Source organism: Carex rostrata, chromosome 26, assembly GCF_964058835.1.
Source record: "Carex rostrata chromosome 26, lpCarRost1.2, whole genome shotgun sequence".
NCBI classification, from domain to species: Eukaryota; Viridiplantae; Streptophyta; class Magnoliopsida; order Poales; family Cyperaceae; genus Carex; species Carex rostrata.
In genome coordinates, this window is record NC_135943.1 from 1,915,361 (window position 1) to 1,939,045 (window position 23,685).

The 23,685-nt window shown below is 35.6% G+C and overlaps 4 protein-coding genes across 4 annotated transcripts; all 4 read left to right on the forward strand.

The window, feature by feature from the left end:
• The first annotated feature begins 3,868 nt into the window (after positions 1-3,868).
• LOC144544470 (uncharacterized) lies at positions 3,869-6,428 on the forward strand. The gene has a single exon (XM_078292980.1). It carries the CDS (start codon positions 4,105-4,107, stop codon positions 5,257-5,259), a length of 1,155 nt encoding a protein of 384 aa, XP_078149106.1. The 5' UTR covers positions 3,869-4,104; the 3' UTR covers positions 5,260-6,428.
• A 2,703-nt stretch (positions 6,429-9,131) lies between these two features.
• On the forward strand, positions 9,132-10,726 carry LOC144544409 (transcription termination factor MTEF18, mitochondrial-like). The gene has a single exon (XM_078292919.1). It carries the CDS (start codon positions 9,414-9,416, stop codon positions 10,566-10,568), a length of 1,155 nt encoding a protein of 384 aa, XP_078149045.1. The 5' UTR covers positions 9,132-9,413; the 3' UTR covers positions 10,569-10,726.
• Positions 10,727-15,964: 5,238 nt separating this feature from the next.
• Positions 15,965-17,391, forward strand: LOC144544516 (transcription termination factor MTEF18, mitochondrial-like). The gene has a single exon (XM_078293038.1). The coding sequence runs from the start codon at positions 16,024-16,026 to the stop codon at positions 17,173-17,175; it is 1,152 nt and encodes a 383-aa protein (XP_078149164.1). The 5' UTR covers positions 15,965-16,023; the 3' UTR covers positions 17,176-17,391.
• Positions 17,392-19,628: 2,237 nt separating this feature from the next.
• LOC144544526 (transcription termination factor MTEF18, mitochondrial-like) lies at positions 19,629-21,194 on the forward strand. Its single transcript, XM_078293045.1, has one exon. It carries the CDS (start codon positions 19,748-19,750, stop codon positions 20,897-20,899), a length of 1,152 nt encoding a protein of 383 aa, XP_078149171.1. The 5' UTR covers positions 19,629-19,747; the 3' UTR covers positions 20,900-21,194.
• The last annotated feature ends 2,491 nt before the right edge of the window (positions 21,195-23,685 follow it).

Genomic DNA, 23,685 nt, shown 5'->3' on the forward strand with positions numbered 1-23,685 from the left:
CTCCAGGTATTTGTGTAAAGCCTTGTGCCACTAGCCTTGCTTTATATCTCACAATCTCATTTTTCTCATTTCTTTTTATGACAAATACCCATTTGTAACCTACAGGGCTAACATCATTGGGCGTTTGGACTACAGGTCCAAATACTTGCCGCTTATCTAATGAACTTAATTATGTTTGTATGGCATCTTTCCATTTAGGCCAATCATTTCTTTGTCTACACTCTTCTAGAGTTTTTGGCACATTATCTTCTTCGTTTATAACATCGCTTGCTATAGCGAATGCAAAGATTTCATCAACATGTGTTTTATTTCTATTTAATATAGTACCATTTATTACATAATTTATAGAAATCTCATATTCATTTGGTACTTGAGTTTCTTCTGGAACTTCATCAACCTCTTTTGGGTTTTTATCAACTTCTTCATGAGTTCTACCATTAATCTCTTCTGGGATTTTATATACATCTTCAGGAGTTTTACTATCAACCTCTTCTGGGGTTTTATTGACTTCTGCAGGAGTTTTACCATCAACCTCTTCTGGGGTTGGACCAACTGCTTTATTCTGCTCTTTCCTTTTACGTGGATTTACATCCTTAGAACCAAGTGGTCTTCCACGTTTTCTACGCACATTAGATTCATTAGATTCATTAGATATTTTTGTAATGTCAATTCGAGCGGGTGCGTTTATAGCTGGAATATGTGATTTAGTAACTCTATTCGTATTTGTGAATGCATCAGGCAATTCATTTGCAATTCTTTGCATATTTATGATCTTTTGAACTTCGAGTTCACATTGACCACTTCGGGGGTCAAGATAAGATAACGATGAATTCCAAGTTACTTGTTTATCCAGTTTTTGTTTTTCTTCCCCTAAATTTGGGAATACTGATTCATTAAAATAACAATCAGCAAATCTTGCTGTAAAAACATCTCCTGTTAATGGTTCTAAATATCTAATAATAGAAGAAGAGTTAAAACCAATATAAATTCCCAACCTTCTTTGAGGTCCCATTTTTGTGCGTTGTGGAGGAGAAATTGGAACATATACTGCACAACCAAATACCTTTAGATGAGACAAATTTGGTTCTCTTCCGGAGACCAATTGTAATGGGGAATATTTATGATAAGCAGTTGGTCTTAATCTAATTAGTGCAGCGGCATGTAATATGGCATGTCCCCATGCGGAAGACGGTAAACTAGACCTCATGAGTAATGGTCTAGCAATTAATTGTAATCTTTTAATCAACGATTCTGCCAGACTGTTTTGTGTATGAACATGGGCCACTGGATGTTCTACCGTAATTCCAATAGACATGCAATAATCATTAAAAGTTTGAGAAGTGAACTCACTTGCATTATCAAGCCGGATTCTTCTGATTTGATAATCCGGAAAATTAGCTCTCAATTGGATAATTTGTGCTAATAGTCTAGCAAATGCAACATTTCTTGTTGCTAACAAACTCACATGTGACCAGCGTGTTGATGCATCAATTAACACCATAAAATATCTAAACGGTCCACATGGAGGTGTAATAGGTCCACATATATCTCCTTGAATTTTTTCTAAAAATGAAGGAGCTTCAGGTCCAACTTTATTTGGAGATGGTCTAATAATTAGTTTTCCAAGAGAGCATGCTTCGCATGTCATATCTTTTGATAATAGGATCTTCAGGTCCTTTAGGGGATGCTCATTTGCACTTTCAATTATTCTCCTCATCATTATATTTCCTGGATGACCCAATCTGTCATGCCATAATGTAAATAATTTTGGATCAACTAACTTCTGGTTAGTAACGGTTAACTTCGGGTTAGCAACCATATTTGATTCTATTTTACTTATATAAGTACTATATAATCCAGATGACATTGCTTGCATCTTTTCAATTATGATCTTCTGGCCATTCTTAATAGATGTGATATGAAGATACTCGCAATTTTTCTCATTCATAGTTTCAATATGATAACCATTCTTTCGAATATCTTTAAAGCTTAGTAGATTTCTTCTGGATCTACTTGAATATAATGCATCATCTATTATTAATTTTGTTCCTTCAGGTAACAAAATACAAGCTCTTCCGGAGCCTTCTATTAAATTACTTGTGCCAGATATAGTGTGAATATTAGTCTCACCAAGATACAATAGTGAAAAATATTTCTTACTTTTCAATATGGTATTAGTTGTTCCACTGTCTACCAGACATGAATCTTCATTACTTATCATTGCGTCAGCCATTTTCCTTTAAAATGCAAAAATAAATTACTTTTATTCATTTTCATAAAAAAAAATTAAAAAGTAAACTAAACTTTTATTAAACATAAATATAAATTTTTATACTATATTTTCTCCCTAAGTAATAATATATATTTCTTCATTGACATTATGGAAGAAATCTGATACATCAAGATGTATATCCACATGGCATTCATTTTGGAGTCATATTCAGTAAAGTTAGTTTCCACATTTTCCCCTTATTTCTTAATTGTGGCTTGATATAGCTCTACAAAATATTTTGGTGTACGACAAGTACGCGACCAATGATTTATCATCCCACATCTGAAACAAACATCTTCATGACGTTTTTCTTTCTCATTAATATGTATTTACAACATCAGGTTATTACTACCATAACTTCAAGTTATGATAAATGAAAAATGAGATAAATTCAAACTTTGTGAGATTTGTCATATGTACTACAAAATAGATACGCATTAACTTCAGGTTATTAATGCCATAACTTCGGGTTATGAATGCCATAATTTTGAATTATAAATGTCATAACTTCAGGTTATCAATGTCATAACTTCAGGTTATCAATGTCATAACTTCAGGTTATTAATATCATAACTTCATATTATGAAAAGGGAGATAAATAAATATAAATAAAAGAATACGTAAATTGTATGAATAAATAAATAAATTAAATGTATTAATAACTTCAGGTTAATATTATATAACTTCAAGTTATAATAAAATATTTTATTTAATAACTTCTAGTTATTAAATTGCTTGGCTGCACAATTGTATAATTTAATTTGAAATAACTTCGGGTTATATTTTCATTTGATGACCTATAATAACTTCTGGTTATTATATTGATTTTATATGAAAATTTCTAATAAAACTTCAGGTTTTAATTGAGAATAACTTCAGGTTATTATTCATCCAGTGGCCTATAATAACTGCTGGTTATTATATTAATTTTATACTAAAATTTATAATAGAACTTCAGGTTGTAAATAATTCTAATAATAACTCCAGGTTATTATTTTATTCAAGTAATACAAACTTCTGGTTCTTGATAAAATTTTAGTTGTGATAATAACTTCAGGTTATTACTCTTATTATTATATTCATGTAATATGAACTTCAGGTTCTTGATAAACATTTAGTTTTGATAATAACTTCAGGTTATTATTTCATCATTCACTTCAAGGAATGATTCTTATAAACTAAAACAAATATAATCAAAAATTTAAATGAAATTTAAATTAATGAAAGATATAATAATTAATCACACAAATTACTTACATGATTACTTTGCAACTTCTTCCGAGCAATTCGTGCTGATAACGTGTTGTAAAATTAATATAAAGTTGCAACAAAAGTAAGTAAATAACAAGAGAGATAAAGAGAGCAACAACAAAATTGTATTCTCCACTATTGTATATAATATGTGTGTCCAATATTCTCTATTTACAAAGCCTCTATTTATAGGCTAGAAAGAGATGTTACAATAAAGGAGAAAACAAATGTCCATGGTAGTGGGGATAGTGGAGGTAGTGGATAATTAATATTGGAAGTTATAGAATGAACATCCACATAAATATATTTTATAACAAATTTTATTTTATTTAACTAGAGTAAATTTCAGAGTTATTGTCTAAGGGGTAAAAAAGAAAGAATTTAAAGAGTTGAGAGATAAATTAGATAAATTCAAGTGTTGAGGGGTAAATAAGAAATTAGACAAGACTGTGAGGGTATACCAAAAATTAACCCTAAAATCTTTACTCCAAAGAGGAGCTGAACAGTAAGCGCTACACTTCCTGGCTCCAGACTCCAGTCGCCGATAAAGGAAAAGGAAAGGTTAGGGGTGCGGCGGCGCGATGCTTCGCCTTGGGAAGAACCGTCTTTTGTGTCCCTCCCTCTCTCATTTCAGCACCACCTTCGCCTCCTCCATCTTTCGTCTCCTCTCAACTGCAACTCCGGAGACCCCAACTCCCGCCTCCAGTTCCCAATTTGCGGTAAATTACCTCATTCAATCTTTCGGACTCTCCTCGGACAAAGCAACCAGCCTATCCAGGTACTTACCTTCCCTCAAATCGCAAGAGAAACCTGATGCTGTGCTTCAATTCCTTAGACAGGTCGGTGTCACTGAACCCGACATCAGTACTGCTGTGTTGCGTGACCCAACGTTCCTTTGCTACAGTGTAGAGAAGTGCTTGAAGCCCAGGATGACTGAGCTGCTGGAGATTGGTTTCTGTGCATCTGACATGTCACTTCTCCTCTCCATTTGCCCAAATATGTTCTCACACACCAAATTGCAGCAGAAGATCCAATTCTGGATGCAGATCTTGGGTTCCATAGAGAAACTGTTGCTTGCTCTAAAGAGGGACATGTTTCTACTCACAAGAAACCCTGAAAATTATGTTATGCTCAACATATCTTTCCTCCAAGAACAATGCAGCCTATCTATTTGTCAAATTGCCAAAATGATTGTGGCATCTCCTACCTTGATTACGTCTAGGCCTAAATGTTTAGAAATTAAAGTAAAAAGGGCCAATGAGTTAGGTTTATCGTGTTCATCTGGAGTGTTTTGGCATGCCTTGGTTCTAGTGAACAGCCTGAAGCAAAGCACAATAGATGCAAGGCTGCTTCACTGGAAAAATCTCGGGCTTTCACAGGAGGAGGTAAGTCTTATGATCAGTAAAGCCCCTAATTTGTTGCGGATAACAGAGAAGATGGTTTGCTCTAAATTAGAGTTTCTGATGAAGGAAGCAGCCTGTGATAAGTTGCATATCATCCGAAATCCAGCTCTTTTCACGTACAGCATGGAGAAGCGGCTAATTCCCCGAAACATTGTTAGGAAGCTTCTGGATTTGAAAGGACTTCATGTGGGGAATCTATGTTTTGCCTCTTTTGTGATGCCGACAGAGAAGCAGTTTGTGAAGAAGTTTGTTTTGCCATATGAACATGCTGTTCCCGGGCTCCACCAAGAATACATTGATGCTTGTGCAGGGAAAACTACAACTACATACTGAGATTATATTAAAAAAAATCATGCAGTTGATTTGCTAGGTTTATTTTTTTTTTCCTTTTTTTCCTTTTTTTTTTTTTGAAAACTTGGTAGTAGCTACCAAGGTTTTTCCCTTCTTTTTTTTTTTTTTTTTTTATTAAGTTAGCATTTCTTTGTATTGATAGGTTAAATGTGGCTGCAAAATGACTAATTCCGTTGAGCTTTGATTCCATTTTATGTATCAATGAATTACAGGTTAATGTTAGATATGTATCTATTTCCTTAAAATTTGATTGTCTGTGAGTCATGTCTATACCCTTAGGATTCTAAAGCTATCAATATTTGTTCGTGGAACAATCTATCAATTCTAGTACATGTTCTTGACCTGATGTGAAGTTCCTAGGTGACCTGATGTGAAGTTCCTAGTTGACCTGCATTGTTAATGGGTCCAGTGAGACCTGATGATCAAACATGTAATATGTGATTCTTGGTCTCTCGACATCTCTGCAAAATTGAAGAACATAGCCATCATCTATTGTTTTGGTGTAATTTGTCACCCCAAATAAATCAGAGTGAAATGCTGTTCTAAATAGCTACAAGAGTAGTCTGTTTGAGTAATAGCTTACCACTATATTTAAAAAGTTCTCATATATGACTACTGACAGGGTTTGAACTTTGAAGCAGGATATCTTGTGTGACAGGTGGGAATAGTCACAAGTAGTCTTTACCATACTGCAAGAACTTCCATGCTATTTGTTTCTTTTATACAATACATTTATTCTCACCTTCAGAGATGTTGTTGCACTTTGTCAATGTCAAAAGTGGCTTCCAACTGTCCTTTCTTCTTCACTCCTTTCCAAGCAGCAACGTAACGGCTAGGTGGTGGCCTCCTCTCCAGTGATATCCACTTATTCTTTGCCTTTAAAAGGGAGAAGAGAAAGGCAGAGCCCCATTCACAATGGGAAGAAAAAGGTGATGAGTATTTTGAAACCTCTTGTGAAGCATAGCGTGATGCTCCGTCTCAACTCCTCCTCTAAATTTTGATTAACAGTGGTTTTCAAATGTGGAACCACTGTTAATCCCGATTAACAGTGCTTTTTATTGTCACATAGGATTACTGTACCTACAATATTTTTACTATGCCAGTTATGAAACTAATATGCTACAGGGCTAGCTAATTTGGTTGAACTGGTATCATTCCGAATCCATAAATATCTAGCCTCTATAGTTTTCTCACACTGGATCTTCACCTAATATAACTAATTCAGACAAGAAAAGTTTGGGCTATTTTGAGTAGCAGTGTTAATAATTGTACCATTACAGGATGGCGTGTTTCTTTTACCTGGTTGCTGTGACCCATTTAATGACAAGGCTCTCAGAGCTGCTCGAGGAGCCTCCTTTCAGCTCCATGTCATATATGGCAACTGGTCCGAGACTCCCAGTTAAATGCATTTGCTACCAAACAAAAAAAATGAAGATTTTAGCGGGTCATACCACAAATAGCAACAATAATCCAAAACCATCTGAATTCCTATCCTCTGCATTAACTTTTCTCTTGAGTTAATGCATCTGGATCGTCCGATCAGCTTCAAGATTCTTGCGAATTAGATCTGCACTAATATCAAAGACCTATATTTTAGGCGAGGGCCGGATGGACTCTGTTTACAATCGGACAGCTGATATGTATTAACTCAAAAGATGCCCTTTTAAGTTAATGCAGACGATGCAGACTCAAAGCATCTGCCCTCCTAACTATAGTAGACTAGTAGATAGAATAGCAAGTGAGACTCTGTGCTTAGTGTTAGGTAGCGAAGGTAATGGTCTCTCTTATGAGGCATTAGAGAAGGCTGAGTTGATAAGCATTCCTAAGGAAGGCTTGTATGAGTCATTAACGGGTATGGGATAGGAATTTACGGGTTCGGATGTCAGGAGATTATGCGAGATAATTACAGGTACGGCAACCCACACTCATTGGTATGTATGGAAATATGCTGAAAGGAGTGTTCGGTTGTACCGTAGGAATATGTTTGAGAAATTCTAATTTTTTTTCTAAATTGCTTGATATTAATTCAATTATTCTTATAAATGATTATTAATATAATTTAAAAAATATTTAAATAATAACATAGCAATACTTATAAATTATTATTTCATAATGAGACTTTTTCCGTAACTTGTTATTCAATCACCAAAAAAACAATTAAAAATTAAATTAGTAAATTGATCATTCACAATCTTAAATTGTTTCAAAATAAATATATTTCTTAAAAAAATTATTTATATTAAACTTATTTGAATGTACCATGTTATTAGTCAGTATCTTGTTAATTTGCAAGTTAGTTTAACTTATATTATTAACTACTGTCTAGTAATTATTGGTTTATTATTTTATGAATGCCACACAATAGACATATTAAATAGATGTAAAAGATGTAACATAAATTCAACAGTACAGAAATACAAACAATTATCACGTAATTGAAATGAAAGTGCTTGAATCAATTCTAAAATATAGACAATTTAATTACCAGTTTATCATATATTAAAAGTGCTGTTCTTAATAATTAAATAATGAAAAGGGACATCCAAACAGCTCATAGGAACTTTTTCTAACCATACTCAAAATCCCATCAAATCCTGCGGGTCCGAACAGGGGTTAAGGGCGTGTTCGGCCGGATCACTATTCACGTGGGAAAAAAAAAATTCAGTTCAACTGAATTTTTTTTTTCCCACGGGAACAGTGTTTTTCAGTTCAAATCCCGTGCCCGCGCCCATTCCCATTTGTCGGCCGAACAGGCCCTAAATGTTTTCGGTTGCTGGAGGTATCTTTTTTTTTTTTTTTTAATTAATTAATTAATTTGTTATTTTTTTTTTTTTTATGTTGCAACCTCAGAATCCAAGAGCTTGATTTTACGAGGATATGTTATATTGGTTAAAATTATATTTGACAATCCCGCCAACTGATCAAAACGACTAATAAATAAAATGAAAAAAGTAATTTCTTGAGGTCAACTTGTGATTTTTGCAAAGTGCTGATGAAATTCATGGAATTATAAACACATATTTATTTTGTGTAATTCCAGGGCCTTTCACCATCTTGCATCACATAAAATTATCTAATTGTAAAGTTGAGATAAACTCATTAAATTTTAGTTTTTGTGAATTATATTGAAATGCAAACATGTTTTTATGTTCTTTGAGTAGTTTCACAATAAATTGAACCAGAAAATTGAGCAGACCATATTCATTCATGAGTGAGGCTATGGTACTATGCATATCACGGGTTGTTACCGTGCTACGGCTCGATATTCGAGTTTTCAAATTCTAACGGTTGATCCGAACCGTTCATCTTGTTCTCCATATTAATATGTGTTTGGAGACCAAATTTTACATTTTTTGAAAATTTTTTACTATTTTTTTAGATGTTTAGAAAATCACTTGATCTGAAAATTCTGGACCATCCAAAAACAGTGATTTTCAATAAATCTAAAAAAATAGTAAAAAAAATTTCAAAAAATGTAAAATTTGGTCTCCAAACACATATTAATATGGAGAACAAGATGAACGGTTCCGATCGACCATTAGGATTTGAAAACTCAAATATAGAGCCATAACACGGTAACAAATCGTAATATGCATAGTATCATAGACTCACTCTTCATTCATTATATCAGCTTGAGATGTAGAAATGCTGAACCTGCGGGTGCAACTGGTCACTGGTCATGTGACTGGAATTGGGATCCGAAAAAGTAAATTAAAGTTTTGAGTTCAGAGTTCAGACCGTTTAATCAAAATCTACACAAATATTAAAGGGCTTCTGCAAATTCTAATTTAGAATTATATTGATTCATATTATGTTTGGACGGTCCAGATCACAATAACTGACCTAGCTCTAGTCGATCTGACTTGATCTGTATTTTGATCGGACGATCCGGATCGCGTAACCAATTGAAATCCATTGATCCAAGGGGGGGAAAGATTTTAACAGAACAGTTATGGCTTCATGCAGTGCACAGATTACCGTTGTATGAAAGCCGGTACCGCTGTATGAAACCAGAACTACTCTGTCAACATCACCCGGTCCAAAGAGGAGCTGAACTGTAAACGCTTACACTACCTAGCTCCGGACTCCAGTCGCGAAGAAAGGAAAGCGAAAAAGGCTAGCGGAGCGGCGGCGTGATGCTTCGCTTTGGGAAGAACCGTTTCTTGTGTCCCTCCCTCTCTCATTTCAGCACAACCTTCGCCTCCTCCATCTTTCACCTCCTCTCAACTGCAACCCCGGAAGCCCCATCTCCCACCTCCAGTTCCCAATTTGCGGTAAATTACCTCATCCAATCATGTGGCCTCCCCAGCAATAAAGCAACCCGCCTATCCAGGTACTTGCCTCACCTCAAGTCCCCAGAGAAACCTGATGCCGTGCTCCGATTCCTGAGACAGGCCGGAGTCACTGAACCCTACATCAGTGCCGCTGTGTTGCGTGACCCATCCTTCCTTTGCTTCAGTGTGGAAAATTGCATGAAGCCCAGGATGGCTGAGCTGCTGGAGATTGGTTTCTCTCCATCTGACATCTCCCTTCTCCTTTCACTTTGCCCAAACACGTTTGCACACACCAAATTACAGCAGAAGATCCAATTTTGGATGCCGATATTGGGTTCCATAGAGAAACTTTTGCTTGCTTTAAAGAGGGACATGTTTCTACTCACGAGAAACCCTGAAAATTATGTTATGCTCAACGTATCTTTCCTCCAAGAGCAATGCAGCCTATCTATTTGTCAAATTGCCAAAATGATTGTGGCATCTCCTACCTTGATTACGTCTAGGCCTAAATGTTTAGAAATTAAAGTAAAAAGGGCCAATGAGTTAGGTTTTTCGTGTTCATCTGGAGTGTTTTGGCATGCATTGGTTGTAGTAAACTGCCTGAACCAAAACACAATAGATGCAAGGCTGCTTGACTGGAAAAATCTTGGGCTATCACAGGAGGAGGTAAGCCTTATGATCAGTAAAGCCCCTTATTTGCTGCGGATAACAGAGAAGATGGTAGGCCGTAAATTGGAGTTTCTGATGAAGGAAGCAGCTTGTGATAAGTTGCATATCGTCCAAAATCCAGCTCTTCTCGCGTACAGCATGGAAAAGCGGCTAAATCCTCGAAACATTGTCAGGAAGCTTCTGGAATCGAAAGGACTTCATGTGGGGAATCTATGTTTTGCCTCTTTTGTGAAGCCAACCGAGAAGCAGTTTGTGAAGAAGTTTGTTTTGCCATATGAACATGCTGTTCCCGGGCTCCACCAAGCATACATTGATGCTTGTGCAGGGAAAACTGCGACTACATACTGAGATTATATTAAAAAAAATCATGCAGTTGATTTGCTAGGTTTAATTTTTTTCTTCCTTTTTTTCCTTTTTTTTTTAAGTTAGCATTTCATTGTATTGATAGGATAAATGTGGCTGCAAAATGACTAATTCCGTTGAGCCTTGATTTCATTTTATATATCAAGGAATTACAGGTTAATGTTAGATATGTATCTATTTCCTTGAAATTTTATTGTCTGTGAGTCATGTCTATACCCTTAGGATTCTAAAGCTATCAATATTTGTTTATGGAACAATCTATCAATTCTAGTACATGTTCTTGACCTGATGTGAAGTTCCTAGGTGACCTGATGTGAAGTTCCTAGTTGACCTGCATTGTTAATGGGTCCAGTGAGATCTGATGATCAAACATGTAATATGTGATTCTTGGTCTCTCGACATCTCTGCAAAATTGAAGAACATAGCCATCATCTATTGTTTTGGTGTAATTTGTCCAGCCAGTCGCCCCAAATAAATCAGAGTGAAATGCTGTTCTAAATAGCTACAAGAGTAGTCTGTTAGAGTAATAGCTTACCACTATATTTAAAAAGTTCTCATATATGACTACTGACAGGGTTTGAACTTTGAAGCAGGATATCTTGTGTGACAGGTGGGAATAGTCACAAGTAGTCATTACCATACTGCAAGAACTTCCATGCTATTTGTTTCTTTTATACAATACATTTATTCTCACCTTCAGAGATGTTGTTGCACTTTGTCAATGTCAAAAATGGCTTCCAACTGTCCTTTCTTCTTCACTCCTTTCCAAGCAGCAACGTAACAGCTAGGCGGTGGCCTCCTCTCCAGTGATATCCACTTATTCTTTGCCTTTAAAAGGGAGAAGAGAAAGGCAGAGCCCCATTCACAATGGGAAGAAAAAGGTGATGAGTATTTTGAAACCGCTTGTGAAGCATAGCGTGATGCTCCGTCTCAACTCCTATAAATTCTGATTGACAGTGCTTTTCAAATGTGGAACCACTGTTAATCCCGATTAACAGAGCTTTTTATTGTCAGATAGGATTACTGTACCTACAATATTTTTACTATGCCAGTTATGAAACTAATATGCTACAGGGCTAGCTAATTTGGTTGAACTGGTATCATTCCGAATCCATAAATATCTAGCCTCTATAGTTTTCTCACACTGGATCTTCACCTAATATAACTAATTCAGACAAGAAAAGTTTGGGCTATTTTGAGTAGCAGTGTTAATAATTGTACCATTACAGGATGGTGTGTTTCTTTTACCTGGTTGCTGTGACCCATTTAATGACAAGGCTCTCAGAGCTGCTCGAGGAGCCTCCTTTCAGCTCCATGTCATATATGGCAACTGGTCCGAGATTCCCAGCTAAATGCATTTGCTACCAAACAAAAAAAATGAAGATTTTAGCGGGTCATACCACAAATAGCAGCAATAATCCAAAAGGATCTGCCCTCCTAACTAGAGTAGTAAACTAGTAGATAGAATAGGAAGTGAGACTCTGTGGAAGGTAATGGTCTCTTACGAGGCATTAGAGAAGGCTGAGTTGATAAGCATTCTCATGGAAGGCTTGTATGAGTCATTAACGGGTATGGGATTACGGGTTCGGATGTCAAGGGATTATGCGGGATAGAAATTTATTCGTACGGGAACCCATACTCATTGGTATGCACGAAAATGGTTATGGAAATATGCTGAAAGAAGAGTTCGGTTGTACCATAAAAATAGTTGTGAGAAATTCTAATTTTATTTCTAAATTGCTTGATATTAATTCAATTATTCTTATAAATAATTATTAATATAATTAAATAAAATGATTTAAACCATAACATAACATAACAATACTATTAATTATTATTTCATAATGAGACTTTTCTCCGTAACTTGTTATTCAATCACCAAGAAAACAATTAAATATTAAACTAGATTGTTTCAAAATAAATATATTTATTAAAAAAATATTTATATTAAACTTATTTGAATATTGTTAGCATGTTATTAGTCAGTATCTTGTATTAATTTGCATGTTAGTTTATATTATTAACTAATGTCTAGTAATTATTGGTTTATTATTTTATGAATGCCACACAATAGACAAATTAAATAGATGTAATAGATGTAACATAAATTCAACAGTACAGAAATACAAACAATTGTCACGTAATTGAAATGAAAGTTGCTTGAATGAATTCTAAAATATAGACAGTTTAATTATCAACTTATCATATATTAAGTCTTGTTTCTTAAAAATTAAATAATGAAATTTGTGGAGAGAGAGGTAGAAGTAATAAGTGAAAAAAAATATTCAGTCTAATTAAATGTTGTTTTCCCACAAAATAACAAAGAAAATGAAAACAATGTTGGAAATTACATCAAATCCCATTTCCAAAAAAATGACATCCGAACAGTTCCTAGGAAATTTTCTAACCATACTCAAAATCCCACGAAATCCTACGCGTCCGAACAGTGTCTAAATGTTTTCGATTGTTGGAGGTATCTTTTTTTGTTTATGTTGCAACCTCAAAATTCAAGAGATTGATTTTATGAGTATATGTTATATTGGTTAAAAATATATTTGACAAACCCGCCAGCTGATCAAAACGACTAATAAATAAAATAAAAAAGTAATTTCTTGAGGTCAACTTGTGATTTTGCAAAGTGATGACGAAATTCATGGAATTATAAACACAGTTTGATTTTGTGTAATTTCTGGGCCTTTTACCATCTTGTATCATATAGAATTCTCTAATTGTAAAGTAGAGATAAACTCATCAAATTATTTTAGTTTTTGTGAATTATATTGAAATGTAAACATGTTTTTTATGTTCTTTGAGTAGTTTCACAATAAATTGAGCAGACCATATTCATTCATTAGATCAGCTTGAGATGTAGAAATGCTGGACCTGCGGGTGCAACTGGTCACTGGTCATGTGTAGGGGTGACAAAGAGCTGTTAAAGAGGGAGCTAGGCCACACTCGTACTCGGCTTGTTGGTAAATCAAGCTGAGTGAGTGAGTTTGGATTTTAGGTCCCGAGCTAAAATTATTGCTCAAGACCGACTCGTGGCTTGTCCAAGCGAGCCGAGCTAGTTCGTTATTAGCCTGGCAGATTTATAAATTTATATATTTTCTTTCCTACTATATCTTAAATTTTCATAACACATCTTATCAATTAATTATGGCTAAAACAAAATAATATTTATATGACTAATTACTAAAGAATACTCTTAATTCAATTATAATTAAGCAAGTCAACTACTATAAATTAAGTTTACAGCTAAATTCATACATACAAATATATCAAAATCATAAATTCATGCATACCAAATCAAACAAAATCATACAAATTAACTTAATTGCTTATAATTAATTCACACTATTTCATATAAAATTACTTAAACACAGTCCAAAGTGTAATTGTCATAACACTGGCTATAACATCCATATACTATAATATCCTCAATCTGAAGTGAATGGATCTGATTAAACTATTAAACTATGTATATTAAATAACTCGTTAACGACCGAGCTGACTCGTGCCGAGCCAGGTCAAACTCAAACTCATTAATTCTGGCTCGAGTATGTAGCGAGCGAGCTAATTTTAACTCGATCCACTAACGAACGAGTTGTTACCAATCAAGTCATGGGCGAATATCAAGCGTGCCACGAGCCACGAGCTTTTTTGCCAGTCCTAGTCATGTGACTGGAATTTGGATCCAAAAAAGTAAGTTAAAGTTTTGAGTTTGAAGTCAGACCGTTTAATCATAATCTACACCAATATTAAAGGACTTATGGAAATTCTAACTTAGAATTATATCGATTCGTATTATGTTTGGACGATCCAGATCACAATAACTGACCTAGCTCTAGTCGATCTGACTTGATCCGTATTTTGATCGGACGATCCGGATCCCGTAACCGATTGAAATCAATCGGTCCAAGGGGTAAATATTTTAACAGAAAATTTATGGCTTCATGCAGTGCACTGATCACCGCTGTATGAAACCAGAACTGCTCTGTCAACATCACCCGATCCCGAATTTTTTATTAATAGAAATAAAATAAAAAAATATCGAAATATGGAATTACTTTTGCTTTTTTTCTAAATATAGATACAATGAATTGTGTAAACCCGTCCACCGGACGGGTCTTATTATCCCGTCCGAGTTATCGACTTCTTAATCAATCAATAAACTTAATCAACTTCGCGCAAAAAAAACAAAAAACAAAATCCGGACGGGTTGTGGCCTCCCGTCCCAGCGCAAAAAAAAAAAAAAAAAAAAAAAAAGCAGCTCGGACTGGAAAAACTAAACCTGTCGAGAATTTATACTGATATTATTATTATATTATATTATATATATTTGTTTATATTATATTATTATATTAATATACTTATAATATTAATATATTATATAATATTATATTATATTATTATTATATTATATTATATATTTTTTTTTAATATTATATTATTATATTGAGTAAAGTTAGGGTGTGATATACTCATCAAGAGAGTTTGGTGAGCACAACTCCAAAAGTTCATCGAATTGACTCCTTACGCTGAATCCAAACCGTTGAAATCCATGTACTTCATGAGTGATGCATATACATGCAAAATTTTGAAAGTTTCGAGTTTATTTGCTACACGGTCAAGCGGTCAAAGAAATGAACATTTTATAAGTTAATTTATAAGTTATTTTATATATTCAATTTTTATTATTTCTTTGACCGCTTGACCTTGTAGCAAATAAACTTGAAACTTTCAAAATTTTGCATGTATATGCATCACTCATGAAGTACATTGATTTTAACGGTTTGAAATCGGCGTATGGAGTCAATCCGATGAACTTTTGGAGTTGTGCTCACCAAACTCTCTTAGTGAGCACATCACACCATAGCTTCACTCAATATAATAATATAATATATATAAAATCATAATATAATAATATAATATTATATAATATAATATTATATAATATCATAAGTATATTAATATAATAATATAATACAAAAAAAAATATAATATAATATAATATAATAATAATATCAGTATAAATTTTCGGACGGGTTTAGTTTCCCCGTCCGAGCTGCTTCTTCTTCTTTTTTTTTTTTTTTTTTTTTTTTTTTGCACTGGGACGGGACGCGGGACACCACAACCTGTCCGGATTTTGTTTTTTTTTTTTTTTTTGCGCGAAGTTGATTAAGTTTATTGATTGATTAAGAAGTTGATAACTCGGACATGATAATAAGACCCGTCCGGTGGACGGGTTTACACAACCCGTTGTATCTATATTTCGAAAAAAAGCAAAAGTAATTCCGTATTTCGATATTCTTTTTATTTTATTTCTATTAATAAAAAATTCGGACATAGAGGAGCTGAACATTAAACGCTTACACTACCTAGCTCCAGACTCCAGTCGCGAAGAAAGGAAAGCGAAAAAGGCTAGCAGAGCGGCGGCGTGATGCTTCGCTTTGGGAAGAGCCGTTTCTTGTGTCCCTCCCTCTCTCATTTCAGCACAACCTTCGCCTCCTCCATCTTTCACCTCCTCTCAACTGCAACCCGGGAAGCCCCATCCCCCACCTCCAGTTCCCAATTTGCGGTAAATTACCTCATCCAATCATGTGGCCTCCCCAGCAATAAAGCAACCCGACTATCCAGGTATTTGCCTCATCTCAAGTCCCCAGAGAAACCTGATGCCATTCTCCGATTCCTGAGACAGGCCGGAGTCACTGAACCCGACATCAGTGCCGCTGTGTTGCGTGACCCATCCTTCCTTTGCTTCAATGTGGAAAATTGCATGAAGCCCAGGATGGCTGAGCTGCTGGAGATTGGTTTCTCTCCATCTGACATCTCCCTTCTCCTTTCACTTTGCCCAAACACGTTTGCACACACCAAATTACAGCAGAAGATCCAATTTTGGATGCCGATATTGGGTTCCATAGAGAAACTGTTGCTTGCTTTAAAGAGGGACATGTTTCTACTCACGAGAAACCCTGAAAATTATGTTATGCTCAACGTATCTTTCCTCCAAGAGCAATGCAGCCTATCTATTTGTCAAATTGCCAAAATGATTGTGGCATCTCCTACCTTGATTACGTCTAGGCCTAAATGTTTAGAAATTAAAGTAAAAAGGGCCAATGAGTTAGGTTTTTCATGTTCATCTGGAGCGTTTTTGCATGCCTTGGTTCTAGTGAACAGCCTGAAGCAAAGCACAATAGATGCAAGGCTGCTTCACTGGAAAAATCTCGGGCTTTCACAGGAGGAGGTAAGTCTTATGATCAGTAAAGCCCCTAATTTGTTGCGGATAACAGAGAAGATGGTGGTCTCTAAATTAGAGTTTCTGATGAATGAAGCAGCTTGTGATAAGTTGCATATCGTCCGAAATCCAGCTCTTTTCATGTACAGCATGGAGAAGCGGCTAAATCCCCGAAACATTGTCAGGAAGCTTCTGGATTTGAAAGGACTTCATGTGGGGAATCTATGTTTTGCCTCTTTTGTGATGCTGACAGAGAAGCAGTTTGTGAAGAAGTTTGTTTTGCCATATGAACATGCTGTTCCCGGGCTCCACCAAGCATACATTGATGCTTGTGCAGGGAAAACTACAACTACATAATGAGAATATCAAAAAGAAAAAAAAAAGAATATTGTCAGTTCTTGTGCTTGGTTTTCTTTATTTTTATTTTATTTTAAAAGTTAGGACATCTTTGTATTGATTGGTTAAATATTGCTGCAAAATGACTAATTCAGTTGTGCTTTGATTCCATTTTATGTACTAACTAATTACAGCTTGATGTTGTGTATGAATGTAGTTCCTTAATTTAATTTTGAGTTTATTGTTTGTCAGTCATATCAATATTTGTTCATGGAACAATCTACCAAGTGTAGTATATGTTGTTGACCTGACATGAAAGTGCTTGGTTGACCTGCATTTGTTAATGGGTCCGGTGAGATCTGACCCATTCAAACCTGATGATGGAACGTGTAATCCGTGATTCTTGGTCATCTCTGCAAATTTGAAAGATCATAGCCAGCATCTATTGTTGTGGATTAATTGCACAACCAATCACCCTAAATACATCACAGCGAGTAGCTGTTTTAGATCTCTCCAAGAGTTTCTTAGAATAATAGCTTATCATTGTATTTGAAAAGTTCTCATCTATGACTGCTGTTCTCCAAAAGGTTGCCATAAGATCATGAAAGGAGTAAACCAGCACACTAATGTGGTGCCAAAAGATCAGAAGGTGGAATCAATCGCATTTCGTTGCTGAGTCAATGGCTCTTTCAAGGAACATGATCAATGAGGGGCAGCCTATGCAATCTTGTCTGACAAAACATTGATACAATACGGCCTCAGGTTGGCATACTCCCAATTCCATATGGAGGCATTGGCATTGCGGATGGGTCTGCGTGCAGCTGTGGCCGATGAATGCTTTACAGACTCAGAGCAGTTCGCACACAAGCTATAAGCTGATTAAGTACCTGTTTGTGAGGACTGGCGAGTACATACTGAAGTCATGCATATCTCTTTACTTCTGGCACAGCATCAGGGCTTCAAGTGTTTATATGTCAAGAGTGAGGAAAATTACATTGTGATAGGAATTGAAGTAGGATAACATTTTAATTCATTTCAATAGAATAGAGTCGAAAAAAAATAATTTTCAATTGAATTTTGGTGATCGGAACCATTAATTTTTAAAGAAGAATTCATTCCGACATACATAAAGAAAAGACTTTATTTATCACTTATTTACTATCTATGCCACTGAGAACTAACATTTAGTCTAGTGGCAAAGACACATAGTCTCTATATGAGATGTCATGAGTTCGAAACCAATATGAGGAAAATCTTTTGTTGTATTACAAATGTATTAAATAAATGAGTAGCTTCATCTCCAATCTTTACTTAAAAAAAAGAACACTATATATGCCACTGAAATCATAGAACGTTCGTGCTTTATTTTATCATACCCTGTTAGTAGGAGAAATAAAAACAGTAAAGAAAGTCATGTGAGGTTATTTGTCTTCTTGTTAGCTCTCTAGAAGATCCTCGATTTTCCCTAATATTTCGTCTTCTTTATCTAGTAATAAAATTAAACTCTTCAATTCAATACTCTTCATTACTGCCATGGTCGAAAGAAAGCTTGTTTAGAATGATTTATCAGAGGAAGAAGAAGATGAGGGGGGATATTTTTGCCTTTTAACCTTAGCAGATTCTATTCTCGCCAAATCCGATCTTTTTTTGCCAAGATTTCAAATGGCCACTCTTTTCTCATTTTAAATCATGTCAATTGAACTCCGTCCTCTATTATCATCTCTTACGATCATGAAATTTGGAAAAAGAAGAATTCTCTTTCTCGTTTCCTTCAGAACGAATTGGTTCCGATCAGAGGGTTAGTGGACCCCTGAATTAGCAAATTTGACAAGAACACAAATATTTGATTATTTAGTATTTATCTACTATATTTGATATGTAATATGTGATGCTTGCATATATATCAATGAAAGTCTACGGACAATTTGACAAAAACATAAAAAAAAAAGTTGCCTGCCAGAGTTGTCTTTCAAGTTCAAATTTTATTTAACAATTAACCTACATAATTTTGTGATATAAATACATACAAATAGAAAATTATCATAAATAATTTTATGATTATCAATTATTCTATAGAGTAAAGGGTACAAAATAGTTTTTATTTGATAAATTATCAAAAAAAAATTCATATATGCACACATATTCGTTAAGTTAATAAAAAATATTATGTATATGTGCTTTATCAAGTACGATACAAATCAAGTCAAATGGATAAGTATTTTACAAATTACAACCTACAATATAGCTCAAAGGACCCAAATTATTGGTACGCAGTTGTCATCTGAGAGAGGGTGAGTAACAAACAGATGATCAATCATATCATCATATGGGGCAGCCCATATTCATTCATAAGAGCAGCTTGGGATGGAGAAATGTTGCGGCCTGCGGGTGCAACTGGTCAGGTGACTTCGAGGAAGAAAATTCACAGGATCCGACCTGATTGGAAACCCAAATGGCCGAATGGCCCAATGAGGAACTGCACAGTAAACCCTAGACATCTTCTTCCGGTCTTTCCCTACCAAGATCCAGACTTCAGTCGCAAAAAGGAGAAGGAAAAGAAAAAGAAAGAAAAGGAGAGCGGAGCGGCGGCGTGATGCTTCGCTTTGGGAAGAACCGTCTCTTGTGTCCTTCCCTCTCTCATTTCAGCACCACCTTCGCCTCCTCCATCTTTCGCCTCCTCTCAACTGCAACCCTGGAGGCCTCATCTCCTGCCTCCAGTTCCCAATTTGCCGCAAATTACCTCATTCAATCATTCGGACTCTCCTCGGACAAGGCAACCAGCCTATCTAGGTACCTACCTTACCTCAAATCTCAAGAGAAACCTGATGCTGTGCTCCAATTCCTTAGACTGGCTGGTGTCTCTGAACCTGACATCAGTGCTGCTGTGTTGCGTGACCCGAGGTTCCTTTGCTATAGTGTGGAGAAGTGCTTTAAACCCAGGATGACTGAGCTGCTGGAGATTGGTTTATCTCCATCTGACATATCCCTTCTCCTTTCCATTTGCCCAAACATGTTCTCACGCACCAAATTGCAGCAGAAGATCCAATTCTGGATGCATATCTTGGGTTCCATAGAGAAACTGTTGATTGCTTTCAAGAGGGACTTGTTTCTACTCACAAGGAACACTGATAATTATGTTTTGCCCAACATATCTTTCCTCCAAGAACAATGCAGCCTATCTAGTTGTCAAATTGCCAAAATGATCGTGGCGTCTCCTACCTTGATTACGTGTAGGCCTAAATATTTAGAAATTAAAGTAAAAAGGGCCAATGAGTTAGGTTTTTCGTGTTCATCTGGAGTGTTTTGGCATGCATTGGTTGTAGTAAACTGCCTGAACCAAAACACAATAGATGCAAGGCTGCTTGACTGGAAAAATCTTGGGCTATCACAGGAGGAGGTAAGCCTTATGATCAGTAAAGCCCCTTATTTGCTGCGGATAACAGAGAAGATGGTAGGCCGTAAATTGGAGTTTCTGATGAAGGAAGCAGCTTGTGATAAGTTGCATATCGTCAAAAATCCAACTCTTCTTATGTACAGCTTGGAAAAGCGTCTGAACCCCCGAAACATTGTCAGAATGCTTCTGAAATCAAAAGGATTTCCTGCAGCGAATCTAACTTTTGCTTCTTTTGTGATGCCGACTGAGAAGCAGTTTGTGAAGAAGTTTGTTTTGCCATATGAAAACACTTTTCCCAGCCTCCACCAAGCATATGTTGATGCTTGTTCAGGGAAAACTGCAACTAGATAATGAGAAATAAATAAAAAAAAAATCATCAGTTGATTTGCTTTTTGCTTTTTGCTTTTTGCTTTTTGCTTCTTTTTTTTTTTTTTTTTTTTTTTAAGGTTAGCACCTCTTTGTATTGATAAGTTAAATATGGCTGCAATACTAATTCAGTTGTGCCTTGATTCCATTTGATGAACTAACGAATTACAGGTTGATGTTGGGTATAGATGTATGTCCTTAATTTAATTTTACTCTGTCAGTCATGTCAATACCGTAAGGATTCAAAATCTATCAACATTGTTCATGGAGTAATATATCAAGTTTAGTATATGTTCTTAATCTTATGTGAAGTACTTAGTTGACCTGCATTTGATAATGGGTCCAGTCTCTGGTGTGACCCAACTAGGGCTGCTAACGAGTTGAGTTGACTCGAGTTATGGATAACTCGAATTTAACTTGGAAGATAGTGAGTCGAGTTGAAAATAGTGACCCGAGTTGGCTCACTGACTCGAATTCAACTCACGATCGAGTAACTCGAGTTGGCTCGTGACACGTGAGTCAACTCGTTTAAGGTGTTAAAATATTGAATACTTGAATTGATGATTGTTGTTATGTAATAATATGAGAAGTACATATTGAATTAATAAACAATTTACAACTAAATGATCAAGTGAAATGAGTAGGACCAACTTAGGTCAGTCAGAAAATGAAATGGGCTGAAAATTATGGAGGAAATCATTAATCAAACGAATCACGAGTTGTAACGAATGAGTTGAGTCCAACTTGAACTCAATTCGTTTAACTCGCGAGTTACTCAACTCGAGTCAGACTAACTCAAATTTTAAATGAACGAGTTGTTAGCGAGTTCGTTACCGAGTTGAGTTCGAGCGGCTCACGAGTTGCGAGCTTTTTATACAGCCCTAGACCCAACCCAGTCAGACCTGATGATGGAACACTTAATCTGTGATTCTTGGATTCTCGACATCTCTGCAAAGTTGAAAAAACATAGCCATCATCTATTGTTGCGGAGTAATTTGTACAACCAATCACCCTCAACACATCAGGGAGACTTAATGTTTTAAATCAGAACACTGATGTGGTGCGATCAAGGAGGGGCGGCCTATGCAATCATGTCTGACAAAGCATTGATACAATACGGCCTCAGGTACAGTTTGGCATACTCCCCGTTTCATATGGAGGCGTTGGTGTTGCTGATGGGTCTGTGTTGCGGAAGCACCTGTTAGTGAGGACTGGTGGGCACATACCAAAGTCATGCATATCTGATATCTCTTTAGCTCTGGGACAGTATCAGGGTTTCAACTTTCAAGTGTTCTTATGTCACGAGGGAGGAAAATTAGTAGGCCCATGAATTAGCAAATTTGGCGAGAACAGAAACATTTGATTATTCAGGATTTACCTACCATTTTTTAAAGTACAAGTAATATGTCATGCTTACATGCTCTGTTCGATTTTAATATATTAGTGAAGGCCTCCGGGTAATTTGGCAAATAAATAAAAAAATTCCATGCAAGAATTGTCTTTCAGGATCAAATTTTAATTGACATATATAATTTTAACCTCTAATGGAAATATATACAGAATAGCTTTTATCCGTATTTTTATTTGATAAATTTAACAAGAATTGTTTAATATCTATACATAATACCATACGAAGTAAGTAAAAGGACGAATGTATATTTGTATTTCATTTACAACCTACAATATAGTTAAAAGGGTCGAAATTATTGATATGTGGTTCTCATCTGAGAGAGGGACCGAGTAACAAACAGATATATTGAGCAGCACATATTCATTCATTAGAGCAACTTGAGATATAGATAAGCTGCGGCTGCGGTTGCAACTGGTCAGGTGACTTTGAGGAAGTGAACTCACAGGAACCAACCCACAGGAACTCACAGGAACTGAACAGTAAACACTTCACTGCACATCTTCTCTTTGACACTGACCATTCTACATTCTACAGATATACACTGCTGGTGGTGTAATGGGGAATAATGTTTTTTTTTCCGTAACAACTAAAATAAGCCTAAATATATAAGTTCCTGTGGGTCCATAAAGAAGAATACACTTAACAGTTTATGATCCTAGAGACACCAAATAGTTGAAAAAAGAACAGCAACACTTGAGGGGGAAAAAAAATACTTGAGCTGATAAAGTGATAATATCAAGTGCACCGAGTAAACCATAACTAATTAATTAAATTGACATGTTCATAAACCATTCAATAGCTGTAGATTTTCCAAAACAATCGTCACAAAAAGCTCGGCAAGAAGCTGAGGAACATGCCATGCAAAACTTTTATTTAGGTTTTTGCAAACGTATTACTCCTAATATGAAACCCAATTCCAGAAAAGTCATCAGATGTGATTTCATACTGAAATTAAATAAATTGAAAGCACTAAGGATAAAATTAAGGACAACTCCCAAAAGTGTTATGTCAACCACACCAAGATATAACAAAATTAGTTTTAGCATGAATTCCTCTAAGCTACAAGCATTTTCAGTAACACGAAAATAATTATTTACCAGATTGAACAAAACATGCCAATATTGGCACATGAATATTCATATGAGCCAGAAACCTCTGCATACCATACAACATAGTAAAAATGAAAATAAGAGATAGTTCTGTAACAATATGAGGAACCAGCAGAGCTAAACAATAACAAGTTAATCTTTTACAAACATCTCTCGTGGGAAAGTTAAGAAATTTAATCTTCTTTTACAAACACCAGACCCATCAACACATACAGTTGGACCCAGACAAGTGTCAGGAATTCCAGCTTCAT